Genomic DNA, 12,342 nt, shown 5'->3' on the forward strand with positions numbered 1-12,342 from the left:
AAATGGGCAAATGAATTAAACAGACACTTCTCAAAAGAAGAAATACAATTGATCAACAAATACATGAAAAAATGTTTAAATCTTTAGCAATTTGTGAAATGTAAATCAAAACTATACTGAGATTTTATCTCATACCAGTCAGAATGGCAGTCATCAAGAATACAAATAATAAATGCTGGAGAGGATGTGGAGAGAAATGTACACTTTTACACTGTTGGTTGGACTACATATTAGTACAGTCACTGTGGGAATCAGTGTGGAAAGTCTTCAAAAGACTAGACATGGAACCACCACGTGACCTAGCTTTAACCATTTCTTAGTATTTATCCTGAAAAATTAAAGTCATCTTACTACAGTGATACATCCATACCCATGTTTATAGCAGCACTATTCACAATATCCAAACTATGAAACCAGCCTAGGTGTTTATCAAAACAGATGAATGGCTAAAGAAAATGTACATATAAACAATGGAGTTTTACTCAGATAAAGAAAAATGAAATTATGTCATTTGCAAGAAAATGGATAGAACTAGATACCATCATGTTAAGCAAAATTAGTCAAACTCAGAAGGTTAAGGGTCATATATTTTCTCTCATATGCAGAAGCTAGAGAGGATAAAGGAAGGGCTGGGGAGATAGCTCAGTTGGTAGAGTGCTTGCCTTGCAAGCACAAGGCCCTGGATTCAATCCTCAGCACCACAAAAACACAAAACAAAATGAGAGGATAAAGGAAAGTAAAGGTGGGGGGTGGATTTCATAAAAATCAAAGGATGATAAGTAGAGGAAAAGGACCAAGGGGTGGGTCATAACCGGGGAGTACTGGGGAGTGATATTGGCTAAATCATATTCATATTATGTGCACATATGAATATGTAACAACAAATCCCACCAATATTTACTATAATACACCAGTAAAAAATGTGGGAAAAAAAAAAAGAAACCATAGTTTCTGCATTTAAGATATTTAAAGTCTTACTCAGGTATAAGGTTACAGAGAGAAACACAGCCAGAAGGTATTGTGTGAATGGTTATTCCAGATTAGGCTGGAATACTTTTCATAGAGAACAAGATGGTACTGGTACTGCTGGTTGGTTGGACACGCACCTTCAGCAAGGGTTTTAGGCTTTGAATGGTAATTAGTATCTGTAATCCTTTCCTTCCTTTAGCAGGTACCTTTGATCCCCCACCAGTGGGTTTGGTATCATCCTAATGCAGAGTTTCTAAACTTTGGTGCCCATTTAAAATAACCTGGAAAGAATTAAAGATTCCTTATGTGCAGGTTACACCCTACACCAATCACATCACAGTGTTCAAGTATCAGTAGTTTTAAAAATCCTTAGGTCTTTACAGTACGCAGCAGTTTTTGAACCATTCCCTCGTATTTATCTCTGTCATGATGTAGACTAATAACACTTTAAGAGGTAACAGTGTTGAGGTGTTTTTTTGTGTATGTGTCAGGTTTGGTGAAACCATCCGAATTTCCACCAGTGATTCTGGAACAAAAAGGCCTCCTGGAAGTAATGGACCAGTTAAAACGTTCACCTTCAGGACTGGACGTTGTGTTACAAAACACTGTACCATGGGGAGTAGCATTTCATCACGCAGGTATTATTTCATATTTATAATCTGCTATCAAGAAGCCCTCTCTAAAAATTCTCAATTTCTTCATTTTTATATTTGTGTTCATTTATTAACAAGAAATATCTTATTATCTCATTATTACTAACAAGAAATATTTTGTTAATTTCAATATTCTTAGGTTTCATTTTAAGAAATTGCATGATTAAGTTAAATAAGAGTAAAACAAATGTGTTCAAGTTTACTTATCTATGCAGTGTATAAATACTATGTAGTCTTTTTTGAATCATTGGGGAAGTAAATTCTAAAATTATTATGTTTCTTTTTTTTTTTTTATTGTGAACAAATGGAATACATGTTCTTTCTCTGTTTGTACATAGAGTAAAGGCATACCATTTGTGTAATCATACGTTTACATAGGGTGATGTTGGTTGATTCATTCTGTTATTTTTTCCCCTTCCCCCCACCCCTCCCATCCCTCTTTTCCCTCTATACAGTCCTTCCTTCCCCCATTCTTGCCCCCCTCCCTAACCCTCACTCTAACCCTAAAACTAACCCCTCCCACGCCCCATTATGTATCATCATCCACTTATCAGCGAGATCATTCTTCCTTTGGTTTTTTGAGATTGGCTTATCTCACTTAGCATGATATTCTCCAATTTCGTCCATTTGCTTGCAAATGCCATAATTTTATCATTCTTTATGGCTGAGTAATATTCCATTGTATATATATGCCACAGTTTCTTTATCCATTCATCAACTGAAGGGCATCTAGGTTGGTTCCACAATCTGGCTATAGTGAATTGAGCAGCAATGAACATTGATGTGGCTGTATCTCTGTAGTATGCTGATTTTAAGTCCTTTGGGTATAGGCCAAGGAGTGAGATAGCTGGGTCAAATGGTAGTTCCATTCCAAGTTTTTTAAGGAATCTCCATACTGCCTTCCAGAGTGGTTGCACTAATTTGCAACCCCACCAGCAATGTATGAGTGTACCTTTTTCCTCACATCCTCGCCAACACCTGTTGTTGCTTGTATTCTTGATAATCGCCATTCTGATTGGGGTGAGATGGAATCTTAGGGTGGTTTTGATTTGCATTTCTTTTATTACTAGAGATGTTGAACATTTTTCCGTATGTTTGTTGATTGTTTGTATGTCTTCTTCTGTGAAGTATCTGTTCATTTCCTTAGACCATTTGTCGATTGGATTATTTGTAGTCTTGGTGTTGAGTTTTTTGAGTTCTTTATAGATTCTGGAGATTAGTGCTCTATCTGAAGTATGATTGGCAAAGATTTTCTCCCACTCTGTAGGCTCTTTCTTCACATTGCTGATAGTTTCCTTTGCTGAGAGAAAGCTTTTTAGTTTGACTCTATCCCAGTTGTTGATTCTTGCTTTTATTTCTTGTGCTATGGGAATCCTGTTGAGAAAGTCTGGTCCTAAGCCAACATGTTGAAGATCTGGACCTACTTTTTCTTCTATAATCTGCAGGGTCTCTGGTCTGATTCCGAGGTCCTTAATCCATTTTGAGTTTAGTTTTGTGCACGGCGAGAGATATGGGTTTATTTTCATTTTGTTGCATATGGATTTCCAATTTTCCCAGCACCATTTATTGAAGAGGCTATCTTTTCTCCATTGCATATTTTTGGCCCCTTTGTCTAGTATGAGGAAATTATATTTGTTTGGGTTTGTGTCCGTGTCCTCTATTCTGTACCATTGATCTACCTGTCTATTTTGGTACCAATACCATGCCGTTTTTGTTACTATTGCTTTGTAGTACAGTTGAAGTTCAGGTATTGCAATACCCCCTGCTTCATTTTTCCTGCGAAGGATTGCTTTAGCAATTCTGGGTTTCTTATTCTTCCAGATGAATTTCATGATTGCTTGTTCTACTTCTGTAAGGTACATCGTTGGGATTTTAATTGGAATTGCATTGAATCTGTATAGCACTTTTGGTAGTATGGCCATTTTGACAATATTAATTCTGCCTATCCAGGAACATGGGAGATCTTTCCATCTTCTAAGGTGTTCCTTAATTTCTTTCTTTAGTGTTCTGTAGTTCTCATTGTAGAGGTCTTTCACCTCTTTTGTGAGATTGATTCCCAAGTATTTTATTTTTTTCGAGGCTATTGTGAATGGAGTAGCTTTCCTAACTTCTCTTTCTGAAGATTCATCACTTATGTATAAAAATGCATTGGATTTATGAGCATTGATCTTGTATCCTGCTACTTTACTGAATTCACTTATGAGTTCTAAGAGTTTTCTGGTGGAATTTCCTGGTTCCTCTAAGTATATAATCATATCATCAGCAAATAGGGATAGTTTGAGTTCTTCTTTTCCAATTCGTATCCCTTTAATTTCTTTGGTCTGTCTAATTGCTCTGGCTAGAGTTTCAAGGACGATATTGAATAGGAGTGGTGAGAGAGGGCATCCCTGCCTTGTTCCAGATTTTAGGGGGAATGCTTTCAGTTTTTCACCATTAAGAAGAATATTAGCCATGGGCTTAGCATAGATGGCCTTTACAATGTTAAGGAACGTTCCCACTATCCCTATTTTTTCTAGTGTTTTGAGCATGAAGGGGTGCTGTATTTTATCAAATGCTTTTTCTGCATCTATTGAAATAATCATGTGATTCTTGACTTTAAGTCTGTTGATATGGTGAATTACATTTATTGATTTCCTGATGTTGAACCAACCTTGCATCCCTGGGATGAAACCCACTTGATCATGATGCACTATCTTTTTAATACATTTTTGTATGCGATTTGCTAAAATTTTGTTGAGAATTTTTGCGTCGATGTTCATTAAGGATATTGGTCTGAAATTTTCTTTCCTTGATGTGTCTCTGTCTGGTTTAGGTATCAGGGTGATATTGGCTTCGTAGAATGAGTTTGGGAGGGTTCCCTCCTCTTCTATTTCATGGAATACTTTGAAAAGTATTGGAATGAGCTCTTCTTTAAAGGTTTTGTAGAACTCGGCTGAAAAACCATCAGGTCCTGGACTTTTCTTTGTTGGTAGGCTTTTGATGACTTCTTCTATTTCATTACTTGAAATTGGTCTATTTAAATTGTGTATGTCCTCCTCGTTTAGTTTAGGCAATTCATAGGTCTCTAGAAACTTGTTGATATCTTCGAAATTTTCTATTTTGTTGGAATATAGATTTTCAAAATAGCTTCTAATTATGTTTTGTATTTCAGTCATGTCTGTTGTGATATTTCCTTGTTCATTCCGAATTTTGGTGATTTGGGTTTTCTCTCGTCTTCTCTTTGTTAGTGTGGCTAAAGGTTTATCAATTTTGTTTATTTTTTCGAAGAACCAACTATTTATTTTGTCAATTTTTTGTATTGTTTCTTTCGTTTCAATTTCGTTGATTTCAGCTCTGAGTTTAACTATTTCCTGTCTTCTACTACTTTTGGTGTTGGTCTGTTCTTCTTTTTCTAGGGATTTGAGCTGTAGTGTTAGGTCATTTATTTTTTGAGTTTTACTTCTTTTATTAAATGCGCTCCATGAAATAAATCTTCCTCTAAGTACCGCTTTCATAGTGTCCCAGAGATTTTGATACGATGTTTCTTTGTTCTCGTTTACCTCTAAGAATTTTTTAATTTCCTTCCTAATATCTTCTGTTATCCATTCCTCATATAATAGCATATTGTTTAATCTCCAGGTGTTGGAGTAATTTCTGTTTTTTGCTCTTTCATTTATTTCTAGTTTCAGTCCATTATGGTCTGATAAAATACAAGGAAGTGTCTCTATCTTCTTGTATTTGCTAACATTAGCTTTGTGGCATAATATATGGTCTATTTTAGAGAAGGATCCATGTGCTGCTGAGAAGAAAGTGTATTCGCTCTTCGTTGGATGGTATATTCTATAAATGTCTGTTAAGTCTAAATTATTGATTGTGTTATTGAGATCTATGGTTTCTTTGTTCAATTTTTGTTTGGAAGATCTGTCCAGTGGTGAGAGAGGCGTGTTAAAATCACCTAGTATTATTGTGTTATGGTCTATTTGGTTTCTGAGATTGAGAAGGATTTGTTTGACATACATGGGTGAGCCACTGTTTGGGGCATAGATATTTATGATTGTTATGTCTTGCTGATTTATGGTTCCCTTAAGCATTATGAAATGTCCTTCTTTATCCCTTCTGATTAACTTTGGCTTGAAGTCCACTTTATCTGAGATGAGGATGGATACCCCAGCTTTTTTGCTGGGTCCATGTGCATGGTAAGTTTTTTCCCATCCTTTCACCTTTAGTCTATGGGTATCTCTTTCTAAGAGATGAGTCTCTTGCAGGCAACATATTGTTGGATCTTTCTTTTTTATCCAATCTGCCAGTCTATGTCTTTTGATTGATGAATTCAGGCCGTTAATATTCAGGGTTATTATTGAGATATGATTTGTATTCCCGGTCGTTTGACTCATTTTATTCATTTATTTGCTTATTTTTGACACAACTTGGTTCCTCTTTATTTGAGAGTTCCTTTAGGATATCTCCTCCCTTTGCTGATTTGCTTCTTTGTTTTTCATATCTTCTTCATGGAATATTTTGCTGAGAATGTTCTGTAATGCTGGCTTTCTTTTTGTATATTCTTTTAGCTTTTGTTTATCATGGAAGGATTTTATTTCGTCATCAAATCTGAAGGTAAGTTTTGCTGGGTATAAGATTCTTGGTTGGCATCCATTTTCTTTTAGGGCTTGAAAAATGTTATTCCAGGCCCTTCTAGCTTTTAGGGTCTGGATTGAAAAATCTGCTGATATCCGTATTGGCTTCCCCCTGAATGTAATTTGGTTCTTTTCTCTCACAGCCTTTAAGATTCTGTCTTTATTTTGTATGTTAGGTATTTTCATTATAATGTGCCTTGGTGTGGGTCTGTTGTAATTTTGTGTATTTGGAGTCCTATAAGCCTCTTGAACTTGATTTTCCATTTCGTTCTTCAGGTTTGGGAAATTTTCTGAAATTATCTCATTGAATAGGTTGTTCATTCCTTTGGTTTGTTTCTCTAAGCCTTCCTCAATCCCAATAATTCTCAAATTTGGCCTTTTCATGATATCCCATAGTTCTTGGAGATTCTGTTCATGATTTCTTACCATCTTCTCTGTTTGTTCGACTTTGTTTTCGAGGTTAAATATTTTGTCTTCAATATCTGAGGTTCTGTCTTCCAGCTGTTCTATCCTATTGGTTGTGCTTTCTATGGAGTTCTTAATTTGGTTTATTGTTTCCTTCATTTCAAGGATTTCTGTTTGGTTTTTTTTCAATATCTCTAACTCTTTATTGAAATGGTCTTTTGCTTCCTGTATTTGCTCTTTTAACTGTCTATTGGTGCGTTTATTCAATGCCTGCATTTGCTCCTTCATTTCATCGTTTGCTTCCCTTATCATGTTGATTATGTACATTCTGAACTCCCTTTCTGACATTTCTTCTGCCATGCTGTCATTGGATTTTATTGATATAACATCCAGATTTGTTTGAGGCATTTTCTTCCCTTGTTTTCTCATGTCGTTCAGGTATCAGTGGACTGCAGAGATGTTGCAGATTTCCTCTATTGACTTATAATGTCCCTGAAGATTGCTAGTGTATCCCCTCTTATCCTTCAGTAGCCTGAAGTCTTAGAGGAAGTTGATACTTCGGTGTTCCCCTAGGTAGCTGCCTCTCTAGGGGTGGTGGTCTTCAGGTGGGGTATATTCCCTGCTAGAGGGCAGAGGTGCCTCTGCTTGTTGACCAATGGTCATCCAAAGGGGAACTAGACTGCGGGCTGAGGCAATACCTGTTTGGGCCTGTGTCTCTGGTTTACCGTCTTTGTGGGAAAACCTCACTCGGCGGGGAAGACCCACCCGGTGGGGAGGTCTCGCTAGTCCGTTCCCCTCCTAGAGGTTCCCCTCAGTCCACAACTACCGCCTGGGCAGGGCAGCCTTCCCAAGCAACGTTTCCAGGGGCCTGGACCTACCTCCTGGGCTTGGGAGCCCTGCCCTTTGCAGACGAGTCTCCTTAGGTGGCCCCTCCTCAGAGAAGCTGCCCGAAGTCCTGGAACCTTCGCTCCACCCCTCAGCTGGTCTCTGTGTAGCTCTCCTAGGCCTGGGAGCCTCACCCTTCGTAGACGAGTCTCCTTAGGTTGTCCCTTCTTAGAGAAGCTGCCCGAAGTCCTGGAACCTTCACTTCGCCCCTCAGCTTGTCTCTGTGTAGTTCATTCAAGAAAAGGTGCCTAGGTCCCTGGACCGGACCTTGCTATGCACCTAATCGCCTGGCTATGCGACTCGCCCTCTGACCAGTCACTTGGAGCCTCGTATATATGTTCCGAGTCCCAGTGACCCGTCGTTCGTCTCTTCCTCCAGGCAGTCACCCGGTGCTCTGTGTGGGTGCTTGGAGACCAAGCCACTCACTGCGTACCTCCACCTCCTCTGGGCCGTCCCCTCCCCGTTGCTCAGGTGGTTGCTGGATCCAAACAACTCGCCGCCCCACTCTTTCTCTGGCAGCCGCTGGAGCCCTGGCAGATCGCTTCAAAACCAAGCGGTGTGTCGCACAACCTCCTTTGCAAAGTTCCCGGCTTTCTGAGTTCACTGCTCCAGCGGGGGAGGTGTGTCTTGCCGCCTGGGCAGGGCAGCCTTCACAGGCAACGTTCCCAGGGGCCCGGACCTCCCTCCTGGGCTTGGGAACCTCACCCTTCGCAGACGAGTCTCCTTAGGTTAGAGAATCTACCTGCGGTCCTGGAAACTTCAATCCGCCATTTTTCGCTCCGCTTCGCTGTCCGTTTTTACCGCTCTGGCAGGGGAGGGGCGACCCGCCGAGTCACTCTACTTCACAAAGTTCTCTGCGTTCCGGGGCTACTGCCCCATCGGGGACGCCTCCCCTATGGGAGAAACTCACCCGGCGGCTTTGAGTTGGTCCCAAGTCACTATCTCCTCTTTTGAATCTTGAGTCCTGGAGCAACATGGAATGCAGTCGCCCTCTAGTCCGCCATCTTGAACCCGTCTAAAATTATTATGTTTCTGTACTGTTTTCTTATAATTTAGGTTAGAGTGTACTTGTTACTTTTATGCCATTCTGAATGTATCTTTTTATCTCAAAAGTATTGAAATATTCTCACCGATATATCAAAATCCAATTTATATTAGAAATTGTCAAAGTGCATTTGGAGAATGTTTAAAAATCATAGATTATGACAGTCACTGAATTAAAGAACTTTTTTTTCAGGAAGTGTTCTACCCATGATCATGTGTGCTAAGGATGTGATAAAGAATATGTAGTTTCTATGATTGAGAATTTAACTTTTTAAACTTCTTTTAAATATTTATCATTATATATATAAAATGATAGCTATTATGTGATTTTTAATCCTGATATATATGTATACATATACCCGTGTATATATATGATACAATATTTAAATTTAAATTTAAAAATTTAAAATTAAAAGAGCACCCAAAAGAATAGGGATTGGGAAGTTATAGTATGCTGGCCAAATTTAGCTCGCCATCTGTTTCTTTAAAAAAGTTTTCATCATAACACTATTATGCCTTCTTGTTCCATGTCTGTTTTTATGTGATGGTGGCAGGGCAGAATAGTTACAACTGAGATCATCTATTTTGCAAAATCTAAAATATAGGAAAAGTTTTTGACCCTAGATCTAGAAGATATGGTAGGGGTGGCAGATTATACACTTAAATATATAGACTGATGATTTCTTTGTTGTCATAACAATAGATTAAGAAAATCTTTAGAGGCTTGTAACAAACCCTCAGATCCATTTGTAAGTTATCAAGTACATTTTCATCATATGCTAATAAATATGTTTTTTGGAACGCCCTTTCTTTTTAGGGCTTACTTTTGAGGAGAGGGATATCATCGAAGGAGCCTTTCGTCAAGGTCTCATTCGGGTCTTGGCGGCAACTTCTACTCTTTCTTCTGGGGTGAATTTACCTGCCCGTCGTGTGATTATTCGGACTCCTATTTTCAGTGGTCGACCTCTAGATATTCTTACTTACAAGCAGATGGTTGGTCGTGCTGGCAGGAAAGGAGTTGACACGATGGGTGAGTTTGAATTTAATTGTAGTACCATTGCAAAAGGTCATTGTCAATCCACTTGAAATTTGCCTATTACCATTTCTCACTGTACTATGTTTCTTCATTATCCAGTGTACTTAGACATGTTATCCTTTTGGATTCACCTAATATTTATGATGAATATCAGTTATAGTTTTCGTGTATTGTCAACCATTGATTTTCTACCAATGTAGAATTAAGATTTTCTTTTGTATCATATACAGTGAAATGATTCAGTGTTGCATAAATCAAGATGATTTCTTATTACATTAGCTGGGAGATGATTTTTAGTTTCTAAATATAGTCTACTCTTTAATTCTAATTAATTTTCGTGGATATTAATTCTGCTTAGGCGACTGGTCTCAGAAGTCAGACTGGGATTCTAAGAGCTGAGCTGTACCCTCACACTTTGTGAATGGCATTTTATATGCCTCTTTTCCCCTAAATTAATGCTGGCTCTGAAAGTACCCTTTCGCTATCATTACCTTGTACTAGCAAGTAATGATATTACCAGCAATTCATAAGAAAGTTTTGACTTAAGCAATGAAGTAACTGGTTTCAATTAAATATCAGGAGAGAAAAAACATTAATTTGAATCTGCTGTATCATTGAGATCATTTGGTATTTGACTAAATTTTTATGAACCTTGTGCCTTTACAGAAACTTAGGAAGAATATTCTCTGTTACTTCATCTTTCTTTACTAGGAATGTTATGTAAACATGCTTAAAAAAAATGCTCTGCAACTGCTAAAGAGAAATTAGGAAATCCAGCAGAGAAACAAAAAGTGTTAATGGAAAAGGAGGTAGGCTAATCTGGGTAACTAAAAGTTGAGTAGGATACTGAGGAAGTGACTTTTAGACCACCTAACTTGTCACATAAACTCCCCAAATATAGTTGATCCTCATTATTCACAGGTTCCATATTTGTGAGTTTGTCAATTTATTATAATTTGTTCAGAAATCTGGGGTTTTTGCAAATACACTTCAGCTCTTCTACTATAAACAAACATCCTTTTATGGTCTATTTAGTGCCACATCACATTTTTATGTATTTTGATGGTGATTTTTGTTTTAAATGACTCCCAGATATAGTGCTAAACTACTAGCTAGTAATTCCTTTCCGCATTAAGTCTAGATGTGCCTTCTGGAAAAACATTTCAAATGAGCTTTGTTTGGGTATGAGCTATAGGACTGTTGACTGTAAGCACAGTTAATAAACCAATAATATATTTTAAATAAAATGTCTTTAAGCAGAAACATATGAAACAAGGTTTTGTCTTCACTGATGAAAATGTTGTAACTAGAGCCTCACAGGAAATTCCTCTGTTCTCCCCCTGTGCAGTGATGCAGTGTTCACTAGTATTCTGCATTCACTATTGTTGGTGACTCAATAGAACGTAACTGCCACAGATAACAAGAACTGACTATGATTTATTGGTGACTGGATCAGTTAGAATATAAATTTACTGTTGTAATAAAAGTCAACATATTTAAACATGATAGAATTAACTTCTTCCTCCCTCCCTTTCTTCCTTCTTTCTTTTCTTTCTCTTTTGGTACTGGGGTTTGAACCCAGGGCAACTTTATCATCGAACCATATTTCCAGTCCTTTTTCTATGTTTTAATTTTGAGACAGGGTCTCATTAAATTGCTGAGAATCTTGCTAATTTTCTGAGACTGGTCTCAAATTTTGGATCCTCCTGTCTCAGCCTCCTGAAAAAATTTTTTTCTCATATAACAGCATAATTGTTTGCCACCTACGGTTGATATAGTGGTGCGGTGTATTAGGCACCTAGTCTTTCATTTTGTCTTCCAGCAATACAGTTGACCAGAACTTACTCACATGGTCATATTCCCCAACTGTAAGGAGACTGGGGAATGTAATCTTCAACTGAGTGGCTGTGTGCCGGTCTAAACTTAAGGGTTTTATTAAAGGAGAATGAGAAAAAGACTATTTGAATACAACTGTCATTCTCAGCCCCAGCAACAAATAACTCATTTTAATCTCTGAAGAATCATTTATTTGCTGCTTTTTTAAGCCCTAAATTTTCCAACAGTTAAAAAAAGCTTCCAACTTGTTAGATTCCCTTATGATAGGTAACGGAGATGTTTATCCTGTTTTTTTTATATTTTAATTTTTAATTTGTTCTAATTAGTTATACATGATAGTAGAATGCATTTATGCATTTTGATAAATCATACATAAATGGAGTATAATTTCTTGTTTTTCTGATTGTACATGTTGTAGGATCACATCAGTCATGTAGTCATATATGCACATGAGGTAATAATGTCTATTTCACTCTACTATCATTCCTACCCTCATAGCCCTTACCCTTCCTTCACCCCCCTTTACCTAATCTGAAGTAACTCTATTCTTGCCTAGTGCTTCACCTACTTATTGTGAATTAGAATTCACAAATCAGAGAAAACATTTGGCCTTAGGATTTTTGGGGTTTGGCTTATTTTGCTTAGCATGATATTCTCCAGTTTCATTTGTTTACCAGCAAATGCCATAATTTCATTCTTCTTTAGAGCTGAGTAATATTCCATCATGTATACATATACACATACCATATTTTCTTTATCCATGCATCTGTTGAAGGACACCTAGGTTGGTTTCATAGTTTAGCTATTGTGAGTTGAGCTGCTATAAGCATTGATGTGGCTGTGTCACTGTAGTATGCTGATTTTAAAGTCCTTTGAGACTAAACTGAGGAGTGGGATAGCT

At 37.6% G+C, this 12,342-nt stretch overlaps 1 protein-coding gene across 1 annotated transcript in view; it reads left to right on the forward strand.

Moving 5' to 3' along the window:
* Positions 1-12,342, forward strand: part of Polq (DNA polymerase theta) — a 162,029-nt gene that overhangs the window by 40,985 nt on the left and 108,702 nt on the right. The window contains 2 exon segments of the mRNA XM_047563134.1: positions 1,461-1,607; positions 9,387-9,599. Of these exon segments, the coding sequence (XP_047419090.1) occupies positions 1,461-1,607; positions 9,387-9,599 (360 nt within the window).

Source organism: Sciurus carolinensis, chromosome 9, assembly GCF_902686445.1.
Source record: "Sciurus carolinensis chromosome 9, mSciCar1.2, whole genome shotgun sequence".
Taxonomy (NCBI): domain Eukaryota; kingdom Metazoa; phylum Chordata; class Mammalia; order Rodentia; family Sciuridae; genus Sciurus; species Sciurus carolinensis.